The sequence below is a fragment of the Engraulis encrasicolus genome, chromosome 10 (assembly GCF_034702125.1).
Source record: "Engraulis encrasicolus isolate BLACKSEA-1 chromosome 10, IST_EnEncr_1.0, whole genome shotgun sequence".
Classification (NCBI taxonomy): domain Eukaryota; kingdom Metazoa; phylum Chordata; class Actinopteri; order Clupeiformes; family Engraulidae; genus Engraulis; species Engraulis encrasicolus.
The window spans coordinates 7,650,861-7,675,591 of NC_085866.1; the positions used below are offsets into that span (position 1 = coordinate 7,650,861).

The window sequence follows — 24,731 nt, forward strand, 5'->3', positions numbered from 1 at the left end:
CATTTTCATACAATTCTCACATCAGTAAACTAATGCAGTACATTAGTTTACATCTCACAATATTTCCCTGTAGTACAACCTTCATTTGGCATTTTCTTTACAAGTAGAATATCTTACAACTGTAATGACGGAACAGGAAAATACATCCATCACGAGCATAAAACACTAAAACAAAAACTAAATCCCAAAAGTTCAAACTCCCGTGCACAGCTCAGGACAGGTGTAACAGTGGCTGCAGGATTAGTACACACTTAAAAATCGCAAGTTGCACACTGCTTTTCTTTACAGACTTTATTTTCTTGTGAGTAAACTTGTTTTGTGCATTAAATGTGATGGTGCTCACTAAAAAATAAGTCTGTTAAGTCAAGCTGTGTGCGGCGAGTGACCTTAACTTCACTCTACAGTATTTGCATTTCATGTCACATAGAAACATGTCCCACCTTCTAAGTATTGAGTATGTGCATATTCCAAGCTAAGCAGACTTCAAGTAAAAACAATGGCTTTCCCACCACTCATGATTAACAATGCACAGCTTGCACAGTATATTTAATTCATCAGGCAGCATTTCAAAATAACCATATATGTTAGAAGACAAAAGTGCTACAATCCGATAGCCTGGTGAACCAGCGCCCGTAGCAAACGTTTTGTCTACGGGTTGGTCTGGCCTCGCATAATGATTCAATGAAGGCAGAATGCCATGAATCTGGCAAACCAATTACAACGCAAAGACGTGTTTTGAATCAAAGCGGGCAGGGTTTTGAGGGAAGGTTGTTCTCATCAACAATCTTCGGATGTATTATGCATCAAGGCCAGACTAAATTAGAAATCCACATTTAGTCTGGTTTATCAGGCTACAATCCCAACAAAACTGAAGGTATTAATATTTGCTACATGTAGGCCTATATTTTCTTCCTTGATTATCAAGAATCACAAATAAAACTCTGATCTTGAAACGACATTCCAGTCCAATGTTCAATCACGTCAAGTTATTAGAAATTGTTTCATCACAGCGGTTGAGGCAGCACTGGCACTATTGTAATCCAATGAGTTCATGACAGTGTCAGATAGTTTTGTACCACCAACCACATTTGTAGTACCCAGGAATTACACTGGGAATGCACATCATTTTTTTTAACTGCAATCACAAATTGATCATAGAAAGAAACAAAATGGGGGGTCATGGGGACCTGGGTTTGAGTCCAGCCTGGGTTATTTCCCAACCCTACCCCATCTTTGCCTCTCCCACTCATTTCCTGTCACAATCTCATCCATTCCATCGAAGCCAAGGCACAAAAAGCCTCGTTCCATTAAAGGCATAAGAAGTTAAATGGCGGTCATCATTACGGATGTCGTGGTGGCCAGTCCTGGCATCACGGTCCTGTTTGCAAGGCGCACACACGCACACGCACACGTACACGCACACACACACACACACACACACACACAGCATAAACGTTGGCCGCCATGTGTGTTTTTCAGTGCTTATATGAACAAAATAAAGAAATACCATAAAATGTGTTTACACCATTATTCTTCATCCTCCAGATCACCACAGCAACAAGTGTCAAGATGGCTGATTTTGGTTCTTGTGACGGTGCGCACTATTGGTGCATGGGAGGTATGAACGGACTCGAGGAGAGTAAAAACAGCATTTTCGGCACACAAGGAACATAATTATCAGGAAGGGTATGGAACACACGGCAGCAGCAATGGCCACAGCCAAGGAGGACAAGTGGCATTCAGCGTCTGATGATGAGGTCCCTGATCTCCCCAAAACATAGGGTAATTTACACCTACAATGAAAAGAACACAGTCTCCTGTATTAAAAATGAATAAGGGCATGAATACAACTCATACTGTAGTGCATGAATAAAATGGACTCACTGTGTGTGTGGGATGCAGGATGTTAAGGACCTGTCTGAGTATGTGCCGCTGCTGCAGTCTTTGCAGACAGTATCTGAGGATGCAGTACCTGTGTGCAATGGAATAACAGGCAAATCTGTAGTCTCTTCTACAGTAGCCCATTTCTATTATATATTGAATGTCATTACTCATTGGCTGTAGAGATGGCCATCACGTTTCTAGGAACCAGCAAAACAATTGTTCTTTCTTTACCTTTCAGTTTGATGTACTGTCCTGGTTTGCACTCGGAGAATTCCACAGCTCTTTGACAGCGATATTTGATTGGGTCAATGCAGTAATGTCCTTCCAGAGGCTCACAGAGTGTGTCAGAGAACGGTTTGCATACTTCCTTCACTCTCACACCTGCAGCTGAGTCACACAATAGGACATATACGTCAGTGGGATGAAGATTCTGCTATGGATGATGCACCCACCATAGCAACTACTTTGCCCCCTCTCTCAAGAAAGTTATGTAAATAGTCTATGAATTGTGGCACATACACTAATTCAGTATACAGGTTAAAGTAATATTTGAACACAACATATCAACTTTGCTGGTAGTACGGTATTAGTACTATAATAGCATAATAGTAGTATAATAGTAATATAATATAATAGTGTAACAGTAAGTAGTATAGTATAGTATAGTATAGTATAGTATAGTATAGTATAGTATAATAGCCAAACATAACAAAAATGTTGAGCCTTACTTGAATCGCAATGGGTGCATCTCTTGCAGGACCTCCACCCATTGTATTCATCTGTGTAGGTAGTCGTAGGACATGGAGCACATGTGGTAGTGGCGTCCTTCGTGCAGTGTTCATACACATGATATCCTGAAAAAAAAACATGCAGTATCAGACACTTAAACTTGGTGTACATTTTGTTGGAATTCAGTCAGGACACCCTTGAAAAAGAGTTACATTTCAATGGGACTTCTAAAAACAAGGGCACAGCATCTCCAACATGTACAACAAAATTATAGCAAGCTTATGAAGCTTAAATACATTGTAAAACATTGCAAGCCAGTAAATGGAAGTTGCCCTGCTGCCTCAAGGCTTTCTCAAAATAAGTTATCTTACAAATTTAAAGCAGCAGGGCAACTTAGGCTACTTTTTTACGTTTAACTGGCTGCCATGTTTTACAATGCATGCAAGCTACGCAGCTCCTTACCAGGGTTAGGCAATATGAGCGTCAGACCTACCAGGTAAACACTTTGGACAGCAATCCCATGGCCCCTCATACTCTAAAGGACTGCACTTGTTGTACTGTGATCCATAGGATACCGGTACAGGCAGAGACACCAGAATGCTCAACACAAACCTTCCCAGCATTTACGCTGGTAAATAGCAGCAGTAGCAGCTCCTGGGACTGTTTCGGAAGTCTGGCTTCAACACCTCACTAGAAATGAAATCAACATTACAAATAAGCTGTGATGCCATTTCAAATGCAGTATATGTTTTTATTTATTGGATGTAAACTATAATAAAATCCAAAATTAACAACTAAAAATCCAAAATAATAGCAATACTTTAGTAGCTTACCATAGCCTGGGCACCTTAAAAAACATGGTGACCCAGGGATTGTCGCCTAATGGATATGATTTTCATTGTATATTACGGTATAGCATAAAATAGTGTAAATAGTGAGATAAGGGAGTACATTACCAATTTTGGAGCGAGCCGCTGTTCCTTTTTGGCACTGCTGTGTCAACATTGGACATTTCAGTGTCCAGGGAAGGCAACTTGATACTGCTTGCACATTACATCTCCGTTCCTTTTACCAGTCTGTAACTTTCCTTTCCCTACTGCTGCCTTTCAAACAAAGATTTTTCAAGATAGTAGAACAGGTAGAACTGGTGTGGACACAGACACAATACAACAAGCACATCAGCAGGAAGGTCAAGTCAAGTCAGCTTTATTGACAGTCAGTCATGCAAAGAAATTGAAACTATTTTTCTCCCTTTCCCATGCAAAGATACATAACTGACATTGACAGGACAGAATGCTACGTGCAAGACAGAACCAATAACAGTGTGAAAAGTAATGAGGTAATACTGAATTAATAAGTAACATTTTGAAACAAGTAACTTTTGAAACATTTCACATTTACAAATAATCTAGGCAAATGACAAGACAAGAGCAAGATTATACAAGACACAGTATAGTACAGTTCAGTATGCTTCCTGGCTGTCTGGTGGTGCAGCTCTCATTTCGTGTATACTGTATGTGTCCCTGTGAGTGATGATAGAGCGCGGTGGGATGTCAGCATCCTGGTGGCCTGGTGAAAGAAGCTGTTGGTGAGTCTGGTGATTCTGGATCGGAGGCTCCTGGCAGGGGTGTAGTTCAGGAGGGTGAAGTGAGACTGAGTCACCAGGGCCCTATGTACATAGGAGGCCCACACACAGTCCGATTTATGGACTATTTTTAGATACTGTATATGGCTGGAGAGGTCCATTGGAGCTGATTTTACATACAGCCCCAAATTTTCTGCTACACACCTGGCTCCTGTACCTCTTTCCAGAGGGTAGGAGGCTGAACAGGTTGTGTGCTGGGTGATTCTCGTCACTCATGATTGTGAGAGCTTTGCAGGTGGTGTGTATCTCTTGCAGGAAGGGGAAAGGTGCACTAATTACCTTCCAATTAACCTTTTGCAAAAAAAAAAAAACCCACAAATGGCTGCCAACCAATCCGAGCTCAGCAACGGTAACTAAGGAGAATAGAACTTGACGGAGGTTCGTCAAAAACCTACGAATTCAGGGAGACATAAAACGTGTGCCTATGGCACCGTCACGGTCCCACACCATCTGAAGATTGATTAGGACCTCGTTTTTTCACTTTCCCGAAGCAAAAACCTCAAGCGGACTGATAACAGGAATGGATTAAGCCATGTGGGGGCTATTAGCTCCAGGTGATCATATTTAAAAGTAGGCTAACTGCTGGTTACAGACATTACATCGCCATCATCAAGTTTTTGTACTTCACAGTTGAATATGGCTTCTAGTAATCTGCGTGTGTATAAAAGAAGTGTACACACGTTTCCTATGAAACGCAGCCAAAAAGTGTGCCTGGTTCTAAGTTTTTGACGAACGTAGCAACAATAACTAGGGGGCGTGGCTTTCGCAAAAGGTGAATTACCTGTCTTCGCTGTATGCTGCATGGCTTTCCTGTCGTGGTCTGTGCAGCTCCCACCCAAGACAGTGATGCAGCTGGAGAGGATGCTCTCGATTGTCCAACTGTAGAGCGTGGTCATGATAGCTGGTGGGGCACCGACGTGCTTCAGCTTACATAGGAAGTAGAGGCACTGCTGGGGTTTGTTGGCGAGTGATGTGGTGTTGGTGGTCCAGGAGAGGTCATTGCTTATGCGTACTCCCAAGGGATATGCTGCTCCCTCTCTCCACAGCAGCACCAGTGATCCTGGGCCCTGCCAAAGATGTAAGGTGCACATACTGGCATGCATAATGCTAAAAAGCACTGCTACGCTGCTCCCTTGGGGTGCCGTTTGGGACTGCTCCCTTGTGCGGGTGAGCATTATTGCACATGTGATTCTTACTTTCACTAAAAATAAAGCTAGCTTGCACACACTATTACGTCACTGATTTTCATGAAGTCTGTATTGATAGTGTGGTGTTTCTGTACAAAGGCCTATATTCCTCTTGGCTTGGTCAACCTAGTAAAACACAAGCTAAACTGAAAGTCAACTGTCCACCAAAGATTTCATCAGTGTCCATCTGGCTTGGGGCAGAATATTTATGATGTAAGTGGTAACTCTGGTTCTGAAAAGAAATTGCTGCTCCGAGATTAGCCAGGAGATATGGCCACATCACATACTTGGTTTTGTGCAGTATCACAAGGATGTGTGGACGCAGGCTAGTCATCCAACACATTTCGTATGGCACAATTTCTCTTAATTGCTGTGTTATTTATTCCCACATTGCATTTTTCTTTGTCAATCTGATTTCAAATGTATACTGTAGGTTCAATTGTAATGAAGTAAATTTGTAGGGTCAAATGTACTCAAGCAAAAGTTAAAGTTTAAATACCACATTCAAAGACTATTCTGAAAATGACAATTTACTCATGAAAGCTAATTGAATCTGAGTAGGCCTAAATGTAATTTATTCCACCTTTAAATGCTTCCAACACTCCATTGATAAATGAACAATTTCCTCCTAAACTCTTAGCTTAGCTTATTTTTTTTATCACACATTTCAAAACTATAAATACTAAAAACTGGCCCAAAAGTGCATTAGATGAGTCTACTCTTTATTTGTCCCTTAGGGATATTCATTTTCACATTAAACAAGAAAAACATCAGTGTCTCAATGTGTTTATAACAGCACACACATTAGACAACGACCACAACATGTAGCCTATAATTCAATGCATATACTGTACATTAATATGCATTTTACAGCACAAAAACAAAAACAAATAATCATAATAAAAAAACAGAACCAACAAAAAGCACTCCCAAAACAAATATTACATTACATTATTGTTTGAATTTTACTGTATTTTTCTCTCCTCTTCATTTTGCCTGAAATACAAAAAATAAAATACATGTCAGTATATCTGTATATATACAATATATTGTGTGGAATATTTGAATAATAAGCAGAATCTTTTTTCACACTTTTGTAAAGAAGATGAATTAATGAAATTTGGCATAGGCCTAAAGGTTAAGGTTTTCATACCTTGTTCTATCTTCCAGACAGCCAGTGGCACAGTGGTAAGTAACAGCATAGCAATGGCACTGACAGCAATATAGCCACTGCACCAGATGTCCTTTGGCATTCAGTATCAGATGCTGAGCTCCCTGGCTTCACCACGTCATAGCCTGGTCTACACCTGCAAGAAGAGAATAGTAGCCTTATACTTTTTTAATACTGTAGATATTGTTTGGCATTCAGTATCAGATGCTGAGCTCCCTGGCCTCACCACGTCATAGCCTGGTCTACACCTGCAAGCAAAGGACAATATCATTTCACTAGAATAAGAATAGAAGTACAACACACAAATACTGTACTGTACATGCTTAAATGTAGGCTACTCACTGTGTGTGTGGAATACAGGAAGTGAATGACCCGTCTGAGTATGTGTCACTGCTGCAGTCACTGCAAACTGTATCTGAAGATGCTGATCCTGTGTGCATGACATAAAAGAAACATCAGCTGGCCAATTTTATGATACTGTGTGAAAATGAATACTCTCAGGAAACTCAGGTTCAAGAGAACCATTGCAGATAACCCCACAAGCTAAATTGAACAAGCTCACAAACTAGGCCACACACACACACACACACACACACACACACACACACACACACACACACACACACACACACACACACACACACACACACACACACACACACACACACAATGGGATCCTGAAGATAGCTCTGTGAAAAATGACAGATGCCAGATGTTTATAGTTATGGCACATAAGAATATCATCATTCCACGATTGCAACAATATAGGCCTTAAAACGTGCCCCATCTTCTAGTTAATGATATACCGTAGTGTTACTTCATATATTTCCCTACCATCGCTACTCACATCGAGGGGCGTTTATACAGATTTTCTAACCTGGCAGTTTGATGTACTGCCCTGGTTTGCACTTTGTGTGTTTCACTGCTCCTTGGCAGTCATCTTTGATTGGGTCAGTGCAGTAGTGTCCCTCCAGAGGCTCACAGAGTGTGTCTGAGATGTTGGTACAATTCTTCTTCACTCTCACACCTGCACCTGGAACATCAAGTCAGATCGAGTTTGAAAGCAGTTTATGGTAAAAAAAAATAAAAATAAAATAAAATCCACTTCAAGAGGGGGAAACACTGTTTGAGGGACAGGCACATGCTAATCAAATACTGTACAGCATAGGTGACAATCAAGTTCAGGTTCAAGTCCAAAAACGTATTGCCATGTCGACATAGTCGAAAGGATTTTTTTGTGGCATATCCCCAACATACAAACATACAATTGACAAGCACACAACAGCAAGGTACGTAAGGGATAACGGCCGACTAGATGACTGGTTATACGAAATTAATGGTGAGGCGACGGCTCCAAACTTTGGCGACGCGCACAGCGCACACTGCCATGTCTATTTCCCCCTGCTGATCATCACAGGCTACCTGTCAACTTCGTGCAAAGAGAGAGAGAGCGAGAGAGAGAGAGCGAGAGAGAGAGAGAGAGAGAGAGGGAGAGAGATAAAGAGAGAAATTCCCCGCGCTAGGGTAATTTTTAATAACTCTCCCCTTTCCCCTTTCACACGTGTTCCTTCCCCACAAGAGGAGAGTAGCCTAATTTAAAAAAGGGATGTTTTCGGATCAATAACAAAGGGAAGGCAGTGGGGAATAGCCTAGGCTACATTTTAAAAACCATGGGAGTGGAGCAGATGACGAGGTGACTCGTTTCGATACAATTGATGGCGAGGCAGGTGCTTAGAATTTCGGTACAGGGTATTTTTGTCATCTATTGCTAGGCCTATCTGTAAATTTGTAACCAATTAATTATGCCAACTGCAGAATATTTAGTGCGCACGTAATCAGGCGCGCATCTATCAGATGCATGTCGAACTTTTAGGGCGACAGACTTGACAACCAAATGCGATAGAACTGACGACTGGCTCTTGGCTTGACAACCAAATGCGATAGAATTAACGACTGACTCTTGACTTGATAAACAAATGCGATAGAACTAACGACTGGCTTTTGGCCATAGCAACCTGCAGTTTAGAATTAGTAACCTAACTTAGTCGCACGTTTGACGCCTGACAGGTTATAGGGAATTAGTTGCAACCCCATCAGCCAATCAGAAAAGAGGATTCAGTTGCGTAGGCAGATAAAGTAAATATAATCGATCATATCAACTACATATTTAGCAGCTACTCATCAGGATTTGTTCAAACATTAATAAGAGTGGCTATAGAATAGAGCAAAGCTTTTATTTAAGAGAAGGCAATGATGGGTAGACAGGAGCCTGCAATATGACCAAAGATATAAATTCATATGCAAAACAAATTATGACAGAATAAAACATTACTGTATTCCAAAGAAGACTTCCAAGACCAAGAAAGCAATGACAGCCGATAACATTCCAAAGCCTAAAAGTGAAAGCATGGAATACACTGACTGCACCTGCAAGAGCACCTAAAGCACATACAGCATAATACATTCACAACAAAAAATAAATGATTCTGTTGACTTAACTTACTTGAGTCGCAAACTGCACACGTCCTGCATGATTCCAGCCCATTGTGTGCTTCTGTGTAGCTAGACTGGGGGCATGGAGCACATGTGGTGCTGGTGTACTCAGTGCAGTGCCTATAAACATGATATCCTGAAAACACATGTAACAGATAAACACAATGACACAAGGCATACAAACAGTAAATGCACAGCCAAGATATGCATATGTCTGATCAGGCACTGCCTGCATGAAGCTACAATATATATATATATATATATATATATATATATATATATTTAATCCTTTATTTAACCAGGAAGGGACCCGTTGAGTCACAGTGACTCCTCTTCCGAGGAGTCCTGGCCAAGAGACAGCAAGTTAAAAGTTACAAAAGAAAAACACAAAAGACAAGGAGAAACAAAACAAAACAAAACGTACTGTAACATGTAACATAAGAAGGCAAGACTCCCATGTCTAAGATTAAAACTAAGTAATAAAATGGTAAAAGAAACATAGACCCGTGAGCACCATAATACACCATATCATCTGGGAGTGGGGCCCACAGGGAAATGCCCCCTATGCTATATGGCCAGTCCAACCCTGGTTATCCCCCTGTATGGTTCATTAGCCCCCTGTATGGTAAGCCCCCTTATTATAGTGTATCCTTTATCTCAAATCATCCTTTACTATATGACAACCAAAACATTATGAAACATCCACAAAGAAACTTGAACTTGAAATGATTAGAATGATGCAAGATTTACGTCTGTCAAATGAGGATAGGACAACGGGGAAGTTGAGTTATTATCCTATTTTGTCAGATATTGTCTTTTAGACATCAGTTCAAAGGTGGGTGTCGGTATGAAACAAAAGCAGCTGTAATGAATGAAATTGGAGTTTGTTATGATCGACTTTTGGGAAAAGTAACTTTTGGAAAGAACAAGGCCTACTCTTTCAGTTGAAAGGTAAAGAGTCATAATGGTCCAAAAAGACATTACTGTCGGTTGCCAACAACCTAACTCTTTCGACATCTTATCTTTGACTTTGCGTTGATCTACTATAGACAACATTTAACCATGAACAAGTATAGAGAATCTTTGATAACATTTAACCATAAACAAATATAGAGAATCTTACCAGGGTTACACATGGGACAGCACTGCCCCAATACTTCATACTCAGCAGGCCCACATGGATGCAGTGACCCACAGGGGTTCGGCAGAGACAGGACCAGCATGATCAAGACTCCCACAAACATCCAAACATCCATGCAGTCTGGCATCAACATTGACTTTGAAACAAAACAAACATTTTACACACTATGTAGGCCAAGTCAAGTTGTGGATATCATAACATCTGCATAATAGCATTTAAAATAAAATGCAAAATATACAATAGCCATATATGGCTAATTTCCATCTTTTTTCCCTTGACAGGTTTGATGTAGAGCAGGGCTATTCAATTGGAGGCCCGAGGGCCACATGCGGCCCAGATGCAGTCCACATGCGGCCCAGACATGGCCCCCAACTGAAGCAGTATACATTTCAGTTTTGTTACAGCAGTACAACACATTATTTGCTTGTGAATCTTCTGCTTGTCTTATACATTCATATTCAATGTGGTTAAGTTTGAGGTTAGAGGGACATGTTTAAATTTTGTTTGTGGACTACTGATTTTAAGTGTCATTTCAGTGACCGTGATGTCTGAAAATGTGCGGCCCGACTGCAGTTCTTGGTTTGGAAATGTGGCCCAGATGAAATTCTAATTGAATAGCCCTGATGTAGGGTTATTGCACTCGATTGTAAAATTAAAAAAGTGAAAGACATTGCACACACATCCTGGTGCTAGTATTGAAGTCAACATGATACTGTATTCTCGACACTTACAGCTAAATGTCATGTCCACCCATCCAAGATAAAAGTGCCATTTCAAGTGTAGGCCGATTCACATTTTTAAATATCACGTCCATCGCCCATCTCCATGCCAAAAATATAGGCGATGTATTATATTCTTCAAGTCTGCCTACTCATCACAAAGTCCTCTAAAGATGAACTTCAGAAAACTACATTAGAATGTAAAGAATCCTGGGTTCAGAGAAGTCTAAATCAGTATTGGGAAACAAAATAAGTTTTAACTTACGTTGTTCTGTGTGCATAACCCTTCCATAGCACAACAAACGAGGAAGCGCACAAAACCCCCTAAAAATATATTTCAATAAAACAAATCACACCACAGTCTTGCCCAGACAGTGTCAGCACCTTGTCTGGCTGCAAACGCCAGACTTAATCACAAGTGTGTCCAGCAATTCGAAAAGAATGCGCAAGGCAGCATGGGTACTCCCAGGCTAGTCAGCACCTGCATTGGTACTGCGTTCACGAAATACACCCACATAACTGCTGTGTAGTGGCTCGTGTCCTTTGACGTCTTGTTTGCTCCTCCTCCAGGAGAAGAGCAGTTCTAGCCCACATCCAGGAGCCGGTCAATCCTGTTTAGGAGGCTGGAACTAATCTAAAATGCTGATAAGCACTGTTGTTTGTGAGGGGCTGTTAATACTTTCAGTAAGGCACACAATTCCACTGCATTAGGGCTTTGACACCTAGTCCCCTTTAAGTGGACCAAACTCAGTCCTCTTTAAGTCGACCAAAAAGTGAACGAACAGCAAAAGGACTCAGTTTTTGTTCACATTGTGATATGTTACAAAAACAATCGACTGCTCTTTCTGGTCCTGTTAGGCTTTTATGGTGTTTCAGTCCTCTTTATGATCACACCCGGGCTGCTCATCACATGGATGGTGATAAGTGCCCTTATGATTTCCTGCTGTACTTCTTGTTTTTTATAAGGAAGGTTGGAGATCTCCACCTGGACATCGATGGCTGCTCCATCACTCCGTCCCATGAAGTCCGTATCTGGGTGTCACTGTCATCTTGGATTCATCACTTTCATTTCACTCCCACATCAAAAAGTCACCAAATCTGCTCCACCCCTATACCCCCTAAAATCCCTGCAGTCCTCTCCCAAGGTCCAGCTGGCCATCCCTGTTACCAGACTGAAGGCCACCAGTGACAGAGCTTTCCATGTAGCTGCACCATTTCTCTGGAGAAAACCACCCAACCACATTCAAAGTTCCACTTCACTGGCTGTTTCCTTGTGTTTCCTTTTTTTACTTTTACTTTTGACACCTCCGTTATTAACCCCATGAAGTGCATCAAGTACTGTAGTGTATTGTGTGGGGAGGAACATTGGAAAACATAAGTAGTGTCATTATTAGGGGCCAAGCAGCGAAGCTGGCGAAGGCCCCTAATGTATTAGCTGGTATTCTTATTATTATTACGTAGACATCTATCCTCTCCTTAGCAAGTCTATGGCAGCCCATAGAACCGTAGGTAGGAAAATGCTGTAAATCGGCACACACATTCAGGCCAGTCTCAGCATTACCCACAGCAATTTATAGGACCCTCAATTTTGACACACATCTTACATTGGTCCTGAGCCACATATGGCCTCACACACTAAAGGACTCTTGTTGAAACTAATTTGTTAATCATTAATCATTATCCCTCTTAAGGTCAGATTAGACTTCTGCAACTGCGCTCGTCAAAACTCGCGTGGGAGTGGCCACGAACCAACATTGTATTCATGCATCTGCGAGTTCTGCGAGGTCCGAGGTCTCGTCGCGAGCCACATTTGAAATTGCGCGATTAGACTACTTTCACTACATTGTAAGCACTGCGGTCATTATTAAGCAATGTTGCTTTCTATGCCGGTTAGCTAGGTATTTTCACACAAATTGCAAAGGCAATACACTGGTAGCCTATCATTATTTGACATAGGCTACCCAGTCTGTTTTCACTAACAGAAAATGCAAGCATGTAAAGACAGTTGATTCTGCCCATGTGTGTTTACATTCGGTTGTGGAACGGTAGTAAAACCGCAGGTATTGTGCCACGAGTGTTCAACTGATGCATTGTTTGTTACTTAGCTTGTAGCTTCGTGTATTGACACACATTTACACACAAGGCATTAATAAAGTTTTTAACAGAATACAGCTCTGCTCTCGCAAACTACTGGCATTGCGCTGCCACAAGAACAGAACAAGGAAGTAGCGAGACGACCAATCATAGCGCCCTTTTGTCTGCGTACTCCGCGTCCGTCCGACGGATAGTTAGAATTTTTTCGAGGCGCTCGACGACGGGCGCAGAGCCTCTGAGAGGGGGGCGTGGACTCGCATAGACAGAAAACGGACGGACGCAGATTCTATGCGTCCGAAGCATAAATCTAGCTTTAGGGAAATGTTTTTTTTTTTATTATTATTATTATCATTAGGCCTACCTCCGCCACATAATGATGTGATTGAGTTTGCCTTCGTTGTCTTTGTTCATTACTGGGTGCACGGCTTACCACTAGGGGGCGCCAAATCTTTAATTATTTACTAGACATTGACAACGCAGTAGGCAAGGACTCGCCACTCACGGGACTTGGCAGTTAACCAGTTGATCAGACACCACGAAAGCTCAAAAGAAACGGTTGTTCTTCCCTACCTTTTTCACCAAGTCAATATTAGGCAGTGCTCTGCTCTGCTCCTTGATATTCATTTTCTCCTCATAAGGACGACTGGAATTCGCCAGAATTTAATCCACAATGCTTGGCATTTTGCATAGCTCTCTAGCTTTCTTGCAAGCTAGCCCTAACGAAAAGTAGGCAACCTCAACTTTTGAATTGGGAGATTAAAAAGGATAAGGACGTGCCACTATTAAGACTTTATTCGCAACACTAGGTTTACAAGAATATGTACACAAAACTGGAATATACTGCAATGAATGGCTTCCTCACTAGTTACCACGACGAGACTTCTCAGTCAAATTAATAACATATCCGCATGTCAACTACTGTAGCCTACTGACACGGGGTTCACACAATCACAAGTCGGACCTTCAGTCTCCTGTCCCGATCGCTCTCACGCCCATCTCCCTTCACTCCCACTCAGGCTCGGTCCTTCAAATCAAAAAAATATCTGGGCAATAACCAATGAGAGTTAAGCATTTTGCCATTGACTAAGCACATATTCACACATGCCATTGAAGTCCAGTGAGACTCCACTCACTACCGTTGTCATGAGGGGAAAAAAACTTCAAGCAGACGTTAGATGAACCGCAGAATCTTATTACTGCCTGATTTTATCAATTTGAGCACATGCATCTACGGCGCTGGATATGAAATAGGAATGTTATAAATTTGGATAAAGTATTACTAAAAAATAACACAGTTCACCGTGATTTCGTACAGGAGGCTCCGCCTAAGACAAAGCTAGCTAGTGGCACAAATCAGCCCAAGACAAAGTGTCCAAGAGTTTTAGAAGTCACTGTGCACAGTCCAAGGGAAAAAAGCCAGGGTCAAGTATCCATTGTATCCACACACATGCACACGCACGCACACACACACACACACACACACACACACGCACACGCACACAGACACACACGCACACACACACACACGCTTGAGCATAGGAAGGTTGATTGTCCTGTATGGCTGCATTGGAGAATAAAAACAGTGCAGTACAGTAAATAATCCTAGTGCAGTGTGTAGAAAAGTTGTTCCTGATTGTAGGGGAGGTATCATCAGTCGCACCCAGGCGTAGGATAAGAGTCTAGGTAGAAGCACGGAAGGCTTGCAGATAAATTGTGCAGGCGGGGGGGTTGGTTTATGTAGCTTACAATTGCAGTAGCTTACAAATGTAATGAAAGGAATCATCCATCCATCACGAGCATAAAACACTCAAACAAAAACTACAAAGTATATCCCAAAAGTTCAAACTCCTGTGCACAGCTCAGATCAGGTGTAGTAGTAGCCTCTTGTTATCTGCCAGATCCTCCGGATCTCGATAGTAACAAGGATGGATAAGGCACACACGGCAGTTAAGGCTATGACTATGGGCACAACTACGGACAATGCTTGGCATTCCGCATCTGATGATGAGGTCCCTGGCTTCATCTCACCATACTCACACCTACAATGAAAAGAAAACAGTGGTATAATTCTTTCAAAAGGATAAGAGCATGAATACAATTCACAAGTGCATGAATAAAATGTACTCACTGTGTATGTGGTCTGCAAGATGTGAATGACCCGTCTGAGTATGTGTTACTGCCACAGTCACTGCACACAGTATCTGAGGATGCCGTACCTGTGTGCAATCCAATAACAGGCACATCTCTAGTCTCTTCTACGATAGCTTATTTCTATTATGAATTGAATGCCATTATCTGGCTGTAGAGGAGGGCATTACGTTTCTAGGAGCAAGCGGAATAATTCATGATGGTTTGTTCTTTCTTTACCTTTCTGTTCGATGTACTGTCCCACTTCACACTTTGAGAATTCCACACCTCCTTGGCAGCCATCTTTGATTGGGTCAGTACAGTAGTGTCCTTCCAGAGGCTCAAGGGTGTTTGAGAAAGGGTTGCAGTCTTCCTTCACAACCACACCTGCTGCTGATTCACACAAAGAGATTCTGTAATGGATAACTGATGGCACCCACTGAAGCAACCCAACCCCCTCTACAAATGTATGTAAATGAACAAATTGGGGCACAACACTAATTCAGTAGCCTATACTCATGAACGGCCATCCGGGTACTTTGCCCGTAAATGTGCGTCACGCCCCTTTATGAGTGAAAACAAACCGAATGTCTCATTAACTTACATGCTACTAGGCTAGCCTAAATGAACACTTCCATGCTTCAGCCACGGCTGTTTGGCTCTATTATTTGAACAGCCCGCAACACCACACATTTTCGGCATGTTGCGCGTGAACAACGCTAGTCTACAGGTCCGTATCTTTCGTTTATTAAACCCCAACATCAGTACATAGAAGATGACTGGAAAGTGGCCATAGAGTTAGTTAGATCTATATCTACATGTAACAGATATAAGGAGATTCAGTACAAAATACTCCATAGGCTTCATATCACCCCGGTTATTTTGCATAAAATGGATAAATCATTCTCCCCACTTTGTATTAAATGCCATTCTCAAAGGGCAACCTATTATCACTGTTTTATCTCCCGTTTTTGGACTCATATTGCTAAAATAATTTCTGAGATACTTCAATTTGAGATCAAGAAAGACCCTTGTGTCTTCCTGGTAGGTCTGCCCTCTAGAGAATTCCAACTCTCTGCATCTAGGTATACACTTCTTGAAAAGCTCCTTTTCATTTCCCGGAAGTGCATTCTGAACAAGTGGATAAAATAAAATAAAATATGGTACAAGGAGATTTTTAATACCCTCCCACACAAACGCTTACAGGCTGCTGTTAAGGGACGGGATGGATATTTTTTGAAAATTTGGTCCACTTTCTTAGACTAGGCCTATCTCTCAGACGACCTAGGATGCCTGCTTAGAAGGGGAGAAATTAGTGCCTTTATGTGCCAAAACCCCACTTCTGATTAGCTGATACCTACAGGTCAGGTGGGAAAAGTTTGTTTGATGCACTTTGCAATTTTGCATATTTCGCCATTATATTTTTCCAGTTTGGAGTCAGCCAATCTCTGTCCTGTTATATTTGTAGTTTTTTTTTCTTTTTCTTTTTTTTCTTACTTTCACCATATGTCTGTATTTTCTTTTCTTATTACTTTATGTTTTTATTATTATTATTATGTTTCAATGTGTATTTCTCAATGTCTGTAGTGGGCGCATGGGGGGAGGGGGTGGGTGGAATGTTATGTAGTGTTGTTGTTTCTTACTTAAATTCAATAAACAGTTATGAAAAAAAAAACCCAACATCACCAATTGACTTGCATGGGTTGTTTTCCCCCACAAATGGGCATGCACATGGAAAACGTCACGCCATTCATAAGACTATGGGGCACCTAAGTCTACACCCCTTCTGAGCGGCTCATGGGGGTGTGAAAGCCAAAACTTTTGACTGGGCTGTGACGGACTGATCAAAGCTATTTTCCATTCCACCTTGTATTCCCCCGTTGCTCACACATATGCTGTACCNCAGAATTAATGATAACAAATGGTGTGCTTGTTGACTTCACTTGGCAAGTGTTTTTTGAGTTGTGTGCGTGCAAAAATATGTAATTATTTGAACTACACAGCAGAGGTTGCATGTCCGACGTGCAGCCACTTCAGCCGCTGTGCGGGAAGGCCTCGGTTCATGTCAAATATGCGAGGCGCTCAGCGCACGTTGTTGTCTCTAACACCGTTTTGCAAAAAAGATAAAATTCCATTCAAAAAATATTCTTGCGTGCCAAAAATGAGTGGCCTTACGACGCAAATCCAAACCTTAAAAATGCACTGCCATCATGTGAAATCCGGAGCATATGACAAACGGGATGAGGATTTAGCTTGACTCGCTCCATTTAGTCCCATTCGAAATTTTGAGGGCTACAGCCCCACGGCTCAGAAGTAGAAGGGCGTGACTTAAGTGCCCCATAGCCTATAGTAGGCTAATATTTGAATGTAACTGATATTTTGGAGAAAAAAATAAAAGAGGCATAAATAAAGTTCAGCAAAAAATGAGTTGCGCTCTTGACACAAGTCCTTTCAGCTTTGGTGCGATGGTCAAGTAGACATAAACTGTTTGCAGGGATGACTCGCACACAGAATGACCACTCAAACAAAATGTTTTTTCAGAGTGTTTTTTCTACTTGGTGGAGCCCAGAAGGGTGAAGAAAAAGAAAAGGTGCAAACGTTTCAGTCCTCCTGGACTTTTCTCGTTTTTAAGTAATAAATATATCTACATCAATCAGCAATCACATCCATCATGAACTCCTCACTCTCCTCCGGCACTGTCCCCTCCGCCTTCAAACAAGCAAGGGTGACACCACTACTGAAGAAGCCTACACTGAACTCTGCTCATGTCGAAAACTACAGACCTGTCTCACTGCTTCCCTTCCTATCCAAGACGCTAGAAAGGGCAGTTGCAAAGCAGGTCACCAACTTCCTAAACCAGAACGGATTACTGGACCCAAAACAATCTGGTTTCAGAAGTGGACATTCAACTGAAACTGCGTTACTCTCAGTGACTGAAGCTCTAAGGACTGCAAGAACGGAAGGACTATCCTCGGTCCTCATACTACTAGACCTGTCTGCAGCCTTTGACACAGTCAACCACAAGATCCTCCTGAGGATACTCAGAGCCATGGGAATCACAGGCGTTGTCCACTCATGGTTCAACTCCTACCTCTCTGGACGCACCTTCAGTGTGTCATGGCAAAATACAAGGGAAGCTGTCTACGACTCACACCCTCTCCACAGGCGTACCCCAAGGATCAGTGCTGGGACCCCTTCTGTTTGCAATATACACCTCCTCCCTGAGACGTGTCATTCAAACACATGGGTTCTCCTACCACTGCTATGCTGATGACACCCAGATGTACCTGTCGTTCCGTCCAGAGGACACCACGGTTTCGGAACGCATCTCTGCCTGCCTCACCGACTTGTCAACATGGATGAAGGACCACCACCTACAGCTGAACCAAGACAGAGCTCCTGGTGAACCCAGCTTAAGAGTCACTCAGTCACAACATCAACCTCAAGATAGGCTCCACCATCGTGACCCTAAACAAAGTCGCCAAAAACCTTGGCGTCATGATTGATGATGAGCTGTCATGCTCCAACTACATCAACTCGGTCACCCGGACCTGTCGAATCCAGATGTCCAACGTACGGAATATCAGACCTGTGCTGACACAATATTCTACACAACGACTGGTCCAGGCCACGGTCCTGTCCCGCGTTGACTACTGCAACTCACTCATGACAGGTCTACCTGCTTGTGCGCTAAAGCCTCTGCAGATGATCCAGAATGCGGCGGCACGGTTGATTTTCAATCAACCCAAAAGGACCCATGTTACTCCTCTATTTATTGAGTTGCACTGGTTACCGATCGCCGCCCGGATCAAGCACAAGGCATTGACCCTTGCCTACAAAACCATCACAGGAACGGCCCCAGCTTATCTGAAGGACCTACTAACGCCTTATGTTACTGGAAGAGAACTGCGCTCATCCAGCACAAGCCGTCTGGCTCTGCCATCCAGTCGCTCTAGGTACTCCCAGTCAAGATTGTTCTCCGTTGTGGTACCCAAGTGGTGGAACAGTCTCCCATAGGCAGCAAGACTGAGCACATCTCTTGCAGCTTTCAAGAAACAACTAAAGACAGTGGCGGAACAATTGCATACGGGGCCCCAGGGCAAGACACTTATAGGGCCCCAATACAGCTTGCCAAGCTCACAATAGGGCCCCCACCACCAGTACGATAGGGCCCTGGGCCCAGGGGCAAGTGCCCTGCTCGCCCTCCCTATAGCTCCACCCCTGACTAAAGACATTCCTCTTTCGAGAGAATCTACTAGACTAATGCTTGAACTGGCCTTGCCCCAGGGCAGACTCCTGACATGATGTTTAGTTTAGTTTAGTTTAGTTTGTGAGTGTGTGTTTGTGTGTGTGTGTACTCGTTATTTACTCTTTATATTTAAAAAAACAACAAAACAAAAAACAACTAACCCCTCTTTGCAACTGCACTTGTTGTTCTGTATATCTCCTGTGCACTTTGTATTTGCTTGTGATGTTGGCTTGATTATGTCCTCTTTTGAAAGTCGCTTTGGTTATAAAGCGTCTGCCAAATGCAATGTAATGTAATGTAATGTAATCTACATTTGTATTGTAGTAACAATTTGGCAGTGTCTTGTCTGCGGATGGCGCTCAATGAACACAAGAGCGCCATCTGCAGACAAGACCCCAAATCTGCAGTGGATAGGCATTTTGCTGATGGTAATCATTCAATTACAGACTTGACCTAATTAATCCAAGCAGACGAGGTGGCAACACTGACAAATTGCACAACACGAATGCAGATATATTTATTACTTAATAACGATGCACCCAAGTGGAATTAATGAGGAGCTGGATATGTCCTGTTTTTTGTAAAAATTTTTAATCTGCTGTACTTTGTAATGTTTGTAAATTGTAGTTTTCTTACAACTGGGAGGACTGAAATGTTTGCACCTTTTCTTTTCTTTTTCTTCACCCTTCTGGGCACCACCAAATAAAAAAAACACTCTGAAAAAACACTCTGTTTGAGTGGTCATTCTGTGTGCGAGTCACCCCTGCAATCAGAGAGGCATACATAGCCTACACATAACAAAGAAATGTTGAGCCTTACTTGAATTGCAATGGGTACAGCTCTTACAGGATGGCCACCCATTGTATTCATCTGTGTGGGTTGTTGTAGGGCAGGGAGCACATGTGGTACTGGCATCCTTCGTGCAGTGACTATAAACATAATATCCTGAAAAAATGCATGCAATATCAGACACACTGGTGAACTAAATTTTGCTAAAAATTAGTCAGGAGTCAGGACACCATGGAAAAAGAGGTTTTTAATTATGAGTGTGTAATATGTTGCATAACATTGCAAGCCAGTTAAATGTAAAAAAAAAAAAAAGTTGCCCTGCTGCCTTAAGTTTGTAAGTTCAGGTGGTGGTGCAGGTGAACCATCACTGATAAATAACAGGTAGCCTACTTAAAGCACTCAAGAGATATGAGTACTATCGTTTTTTTACTGAAATGGGTCCTGAGATTTTTTCTTCATGTGTTTACATTACCTAATTTAACAGTGTAGCCATAGTAAACGTAGCAATGGAAGTCTAACCTAAGTCTAACCGAATTCACTGCATTATGGCCATTTTGATCATTTTGTATACATGACTGACATCTGAGCTCATGCTATCTTGATAATGATATTGTGTTTAATCTTAATACGTGTTTTCATTTATAAAAAAACCTTTTTTTCCTCCTATAAGAGCAGTCACACCACAGGACACCATAAAATGAACCTAAGCATTGCGTGACAGAAAGATTGCAATATGAAGACATATTAAGAGGTTAAGAGTCACCTTAAACTTCCACAGCACTCTCCAATAACTGAGGTACTGACTGGTTAGGAGCCAGTCTTTAAGACCCTTGTAGTTGGCCTTGCAGCTGCCCATTCACAAACATTGACATACATGTCACCCCACAGGACGCAATTTGTGTTACGAAATTGAACTTGTAGTTAATATTACTGTCTTGAGTTTTTTCCACATTCACATATCTTAATCTAAAGTTAAGATTTATGCAATCATGCCCAATGCTTCATACATTATTCAAAATGTTGTTGGTTAATTTATATATATATTATTATATATTGTTTCATTAATGTTACAGTCACACCGCAGGAAATTTGACATATAAACCTTTACATAAATCTTAACAAAAATGTTTCTTCTCATCTAAGACTAATATGAAACATAATGTACCACGTCTTCTTTCATTGACATTTGTTTTTTAAAAGAAAATAACAGTTTTGTAGGTTTTTAACCAATGTTACGAAAAAACAAGGCGTCACGTCTCCCACCCAAAAACAAAGGAGATACTCACTCCACGCTTCTAAATGAACAATCTGGTGTAACCAGAACAGGACTAAATAATAAGTACAAAGGAAAAAGAATAGGGTGCCATACGGATGTCTGTTTTCTGTTATTTATTTTTTCAGTGCAGTAAGACTAACGTTTCGACATGCGTCTTCATCAGTGTCCCCCTAGACGCATGTCGAAACATTAGTCTTACTGCACTGAAAAAATAAATAACAGAAAATAGACATCCATGTGGCACCAGATTATTTTTCCTTAAAACATCAAATGTCTTATAACCCCATTTAAAATGAATGTAAAATTCACCCAAGTACAAAACAGCTACTTAATGCTGTCCAGTGATAACTTATGGCTTGATGCTAATGGTTCTATCCACTTCCAGTCATTATGTTAAGATGATAATAATACTAGATCTAAGTACTGAACACTCTGGAAACATTTGCATGAGATATTTAATTCAGAATTAACTCCCTTTAAGTCTGAATAAAGCTTAATTCCGCTTGGAAAATGTCATGTAAACACTTCACAATTCGGAGTTAAATGAAAGATGAAGTAAACTCGACGGAATTATTCATTCGGAATTAAAATCGTCATGTAAACGTAGGGACTGAGGATAAAATTATACGCAAATTCACTCTTCATATTTAAAAAAGGGCAAATAATAAAAAAGGGCAGAGTGCTCCTTTAAGGCAGCAGGTTTAGGTTCCAAAGTTCTATAGTGCAGTTACGCAGCTCCTTACCAGACTTAGGCAATATAAACATCAGACTTAACAGGTAGACACTTTGGACAGCAACTCCATGGCCCCTCATATTCAAAAGGACTGCACTTGTTGTACTGTGACCAGGAGCCGGGCAGAGACAGGACCAGAATGCTCAACACAAACGCTCCCAGCTTTTACTGTACGCTGGTAAATAGCAGCAGTGGCAGCTCCTGGGACTGTTTAAGAAGTCTGGCTCCAACACCTCACTAGAAATGAAACCAACGTTACATGCTGTGCTGCCACTTAAAACCCAGTGTTTTTATTTATTAGATGTAATGATAAAATTCAAAATGAATAGGCAATAGCCTAACCAAAAATCCAAAAATAATAGCAATAAGAACATTACGCTTTTAGTCGCCTACGGTACGTAGCCTAGATAGGCACCTTGTTTTCTGGAATTGTCGTCAAATGTAATAAATAACCCTGTCGTCAAAATATTTTCATTTTATAGGCCTATTATAATTTACAATGGTGTTAATGCCAAGATAAGGGATGTACATTACCAAATTTGTAGTAAGTCACTCTTCCTTTTAGGCACTGTGTTAGCACTTACACACTACATCTCCGCTCCTATACTCGTCTTTAACTTTCCTTTCTCTATTGCTGCCTGCCAAAAATTGTACAGAGGAAAAATAACCTTGTAGAACTGGCAGAACTGGTAGAGCGTAAGGAGTCTACTGCAGATGCAACACACAAGCACATCAACAGAACGAAGAGATAGCTTGGAGGTCAAATGAGGTCAGGTCAAGTCAGTTTTTATTTTCATATGCAGTCATGCATAGAAACAGAAATGGAAACTCCTTTCCTTTAGACATGTAAAGATATAGACATATTCAGGACTGATATCAACAGGACAGAACATGCAGAAACTGTTTTTCTCTCTTTCCCATGCAAACACATAGACATGCACAGGACTGACATTAACATGGTAGAAGATAAAGTGCAAGACAGGAACACTAACAGTGTAAAAATTAATAATAATAAATAATAATAAATAACATTTTGAAGCATGTAACATTTGAAACATTTCACACATGTACAACTAATCTAGGCAAAAGACAAGAGCAAGATAGGCTATACAAGACACAGTACAGTAGGCCTACAGTACACAGTACAGTACAATTGCTTCCTGGCTGATTGGTGTCTGTTAGAGCAGTGTTTCTTAACTGGTGGGTCGGGAAAAAAAAGTGGGTCGCGGAGGGGTCCTGGGTAGGTTGCGGAGCAGGGGTGTAACAATGCATTAATTCACCCTTTTATTGCCAGTCACCCGCTTTGGCAACTATTACAGCATCTGGGAAGGCTGCCCACAAGGTTGAAAAGTGCGTAAATAAGATTTTTTTGACCATTCTTCCAAAAGCGCATTGGTGAGGGTCACACCAATTTGCTGGGTTTAGGTTGAGGACTCTGTGCAGGCCAGCTAGATCTCCCTCACAAGAGCACACTCACTGGCTCCACCTAGTGTTCACAAGGTGTAACCAAATGTCCTCTAGGTTCTGGTGTATGTAGCACCAAAGTCCTAGCCTGGCTCTCGCGAGACCCCTAGTGCTTCGTGCATCTTCGTTACACTTCGTGAGTGAGAGCCAGGTTACCAAAGTCCGTGGGTGGATTCCAATATGCGGACTTCCGTCCTTCCTTGCTCACTTGCCTGCTTGTGACCTCATGATGACGTCACTGATGACGGAAAATTAATTCAATATCTTGCAAAAGCGCAATTCAAATTTCATTTTTTCATTTGCAATTAGGATGGTGAATGAAAAACAGTTGTTGTGGCTAGGCTGACAGCNGGGAAACCTTATTGTTTTCTTCTCAGAGGGGGGAGGCCACAAGCACATGTGGACGGGAGTGTGCATATTGGAATGCATCCCATCTGTATAAGTCCCTCCACTTGGCAGCCATCTTGGTGACGGATTCAACGAGTTCACAGGTTCTCTCCAAGTTCCAGAACATTAGTCCTATAGTACAGTGGTTCCCAACCAGGGGTACGTGTACCACTAGGGGTACGCGAGCAAACTGCAGGGGGTACATGGAAAAAAGTGTGTTGATAACTGTTGTCTGGAATATATACACATTGGGGATAGAGGAAGAGATAAGGAGTCTGAGTCTGAGGGGGTACTCATGGCATGACAATAGGCTTAGGGGGTACGCAAGACGAAAAAGGTTGGGAAACACTGCTATAGTAAAACAACAGTCATGGTGTGTTGTTGTCAACTTTTGTATCATTTTACAGTATAATTCATTCAACAATAATTCATTATTGGAACTGTATTACGTGCTATTAGGCATACTGCTTTTAAGTGTTAATCATTTATAATAAATATAATCCAAACCCTCTTGTTCTTACTTTGTCATGTCTGCCCACTACTGTATATTGTACAATACTGTCCTTTGTTGTCTTTTTTATTTATTTGTTGAATCTGCTGAATATAATGTAAAGCCGTTATCAGAGCTGTTCAAAGTAGAAGT

At 41.6% G+C, this 24,731-nt stretch overlaps 2 protein-coding genes and 1 long non-coding RNA gene across 3 annotated transcripts in view; all 3 read right to left on the minus strand.

Annotated features, from left to right (window-relative positions):
• Positions 1-1,177: 1,177 nt before the first annotated feature.
• On the minus strand, positions 1,178-2,265 carry LOC134456576 (uncharacterized). The gene is made up of 4 exons (XR_010036336.1): positions 2,116-2,265; positions 1,885-1,972; positions 1,526-1,793; positions 1,178-1,378 (listed from the first exon to the last, which is right to left on the minus strand). It is a non-coding gene; the product is annotated as an uncharacterized LOC134456576 (long non-coding RNA).
• Positions 2,266-6,689: 4,424 nt separating this feature from the next.
• LOC134456575 (tumor necrosis factor receptor superfamily member 14-like) lies at positions 6,690-10,301 on the minus strand. Its single transcript, XM_063207977.1, has 5 exons — positions 10,233-10,301; positions 9,120-9,245; positions 7,494-7,649; positions 6,959-7,046; positions 6,690-6,864 (listed from the first exon to the last, which is right to left on the minus strand). Exons 1-5 carry the CDS (start codon positions 10,243-10,245, stop codon positions 6,747-6,749), a joined length of 501 nt encoding a protein of 166 aa, XP_063064047.1. The 5' UTR covers positions 10,246-10,301; the 3' UTR covers positions 6,690-6,746.
• Positions 10,302-14,927: 4,626 nt separating this feature from the next.
• The window catches only part of LOC134456433 (tumor necrosis factor receptor superfamily member 14-like), a 42,681-nt gene continuing 32,877 nt past the window's right edge, over positions 14,928-24,731 (minus strand). Inside the window, exons 4-5 of the mRNA XM_063207796.1 lie at positions 15,192-15,279; positions 14,928-15,102 (exon numbers count right to left, since the gene is read on the minus strand). Coding sequence (XP_063063866.1) covers positions 14,928-15,102; positions 15,192-15,279 — 263 coding nt within the window. The remainder of the gene's footprint in view (positions 15,103-15,191; positions 15,280-24,731) is intronic.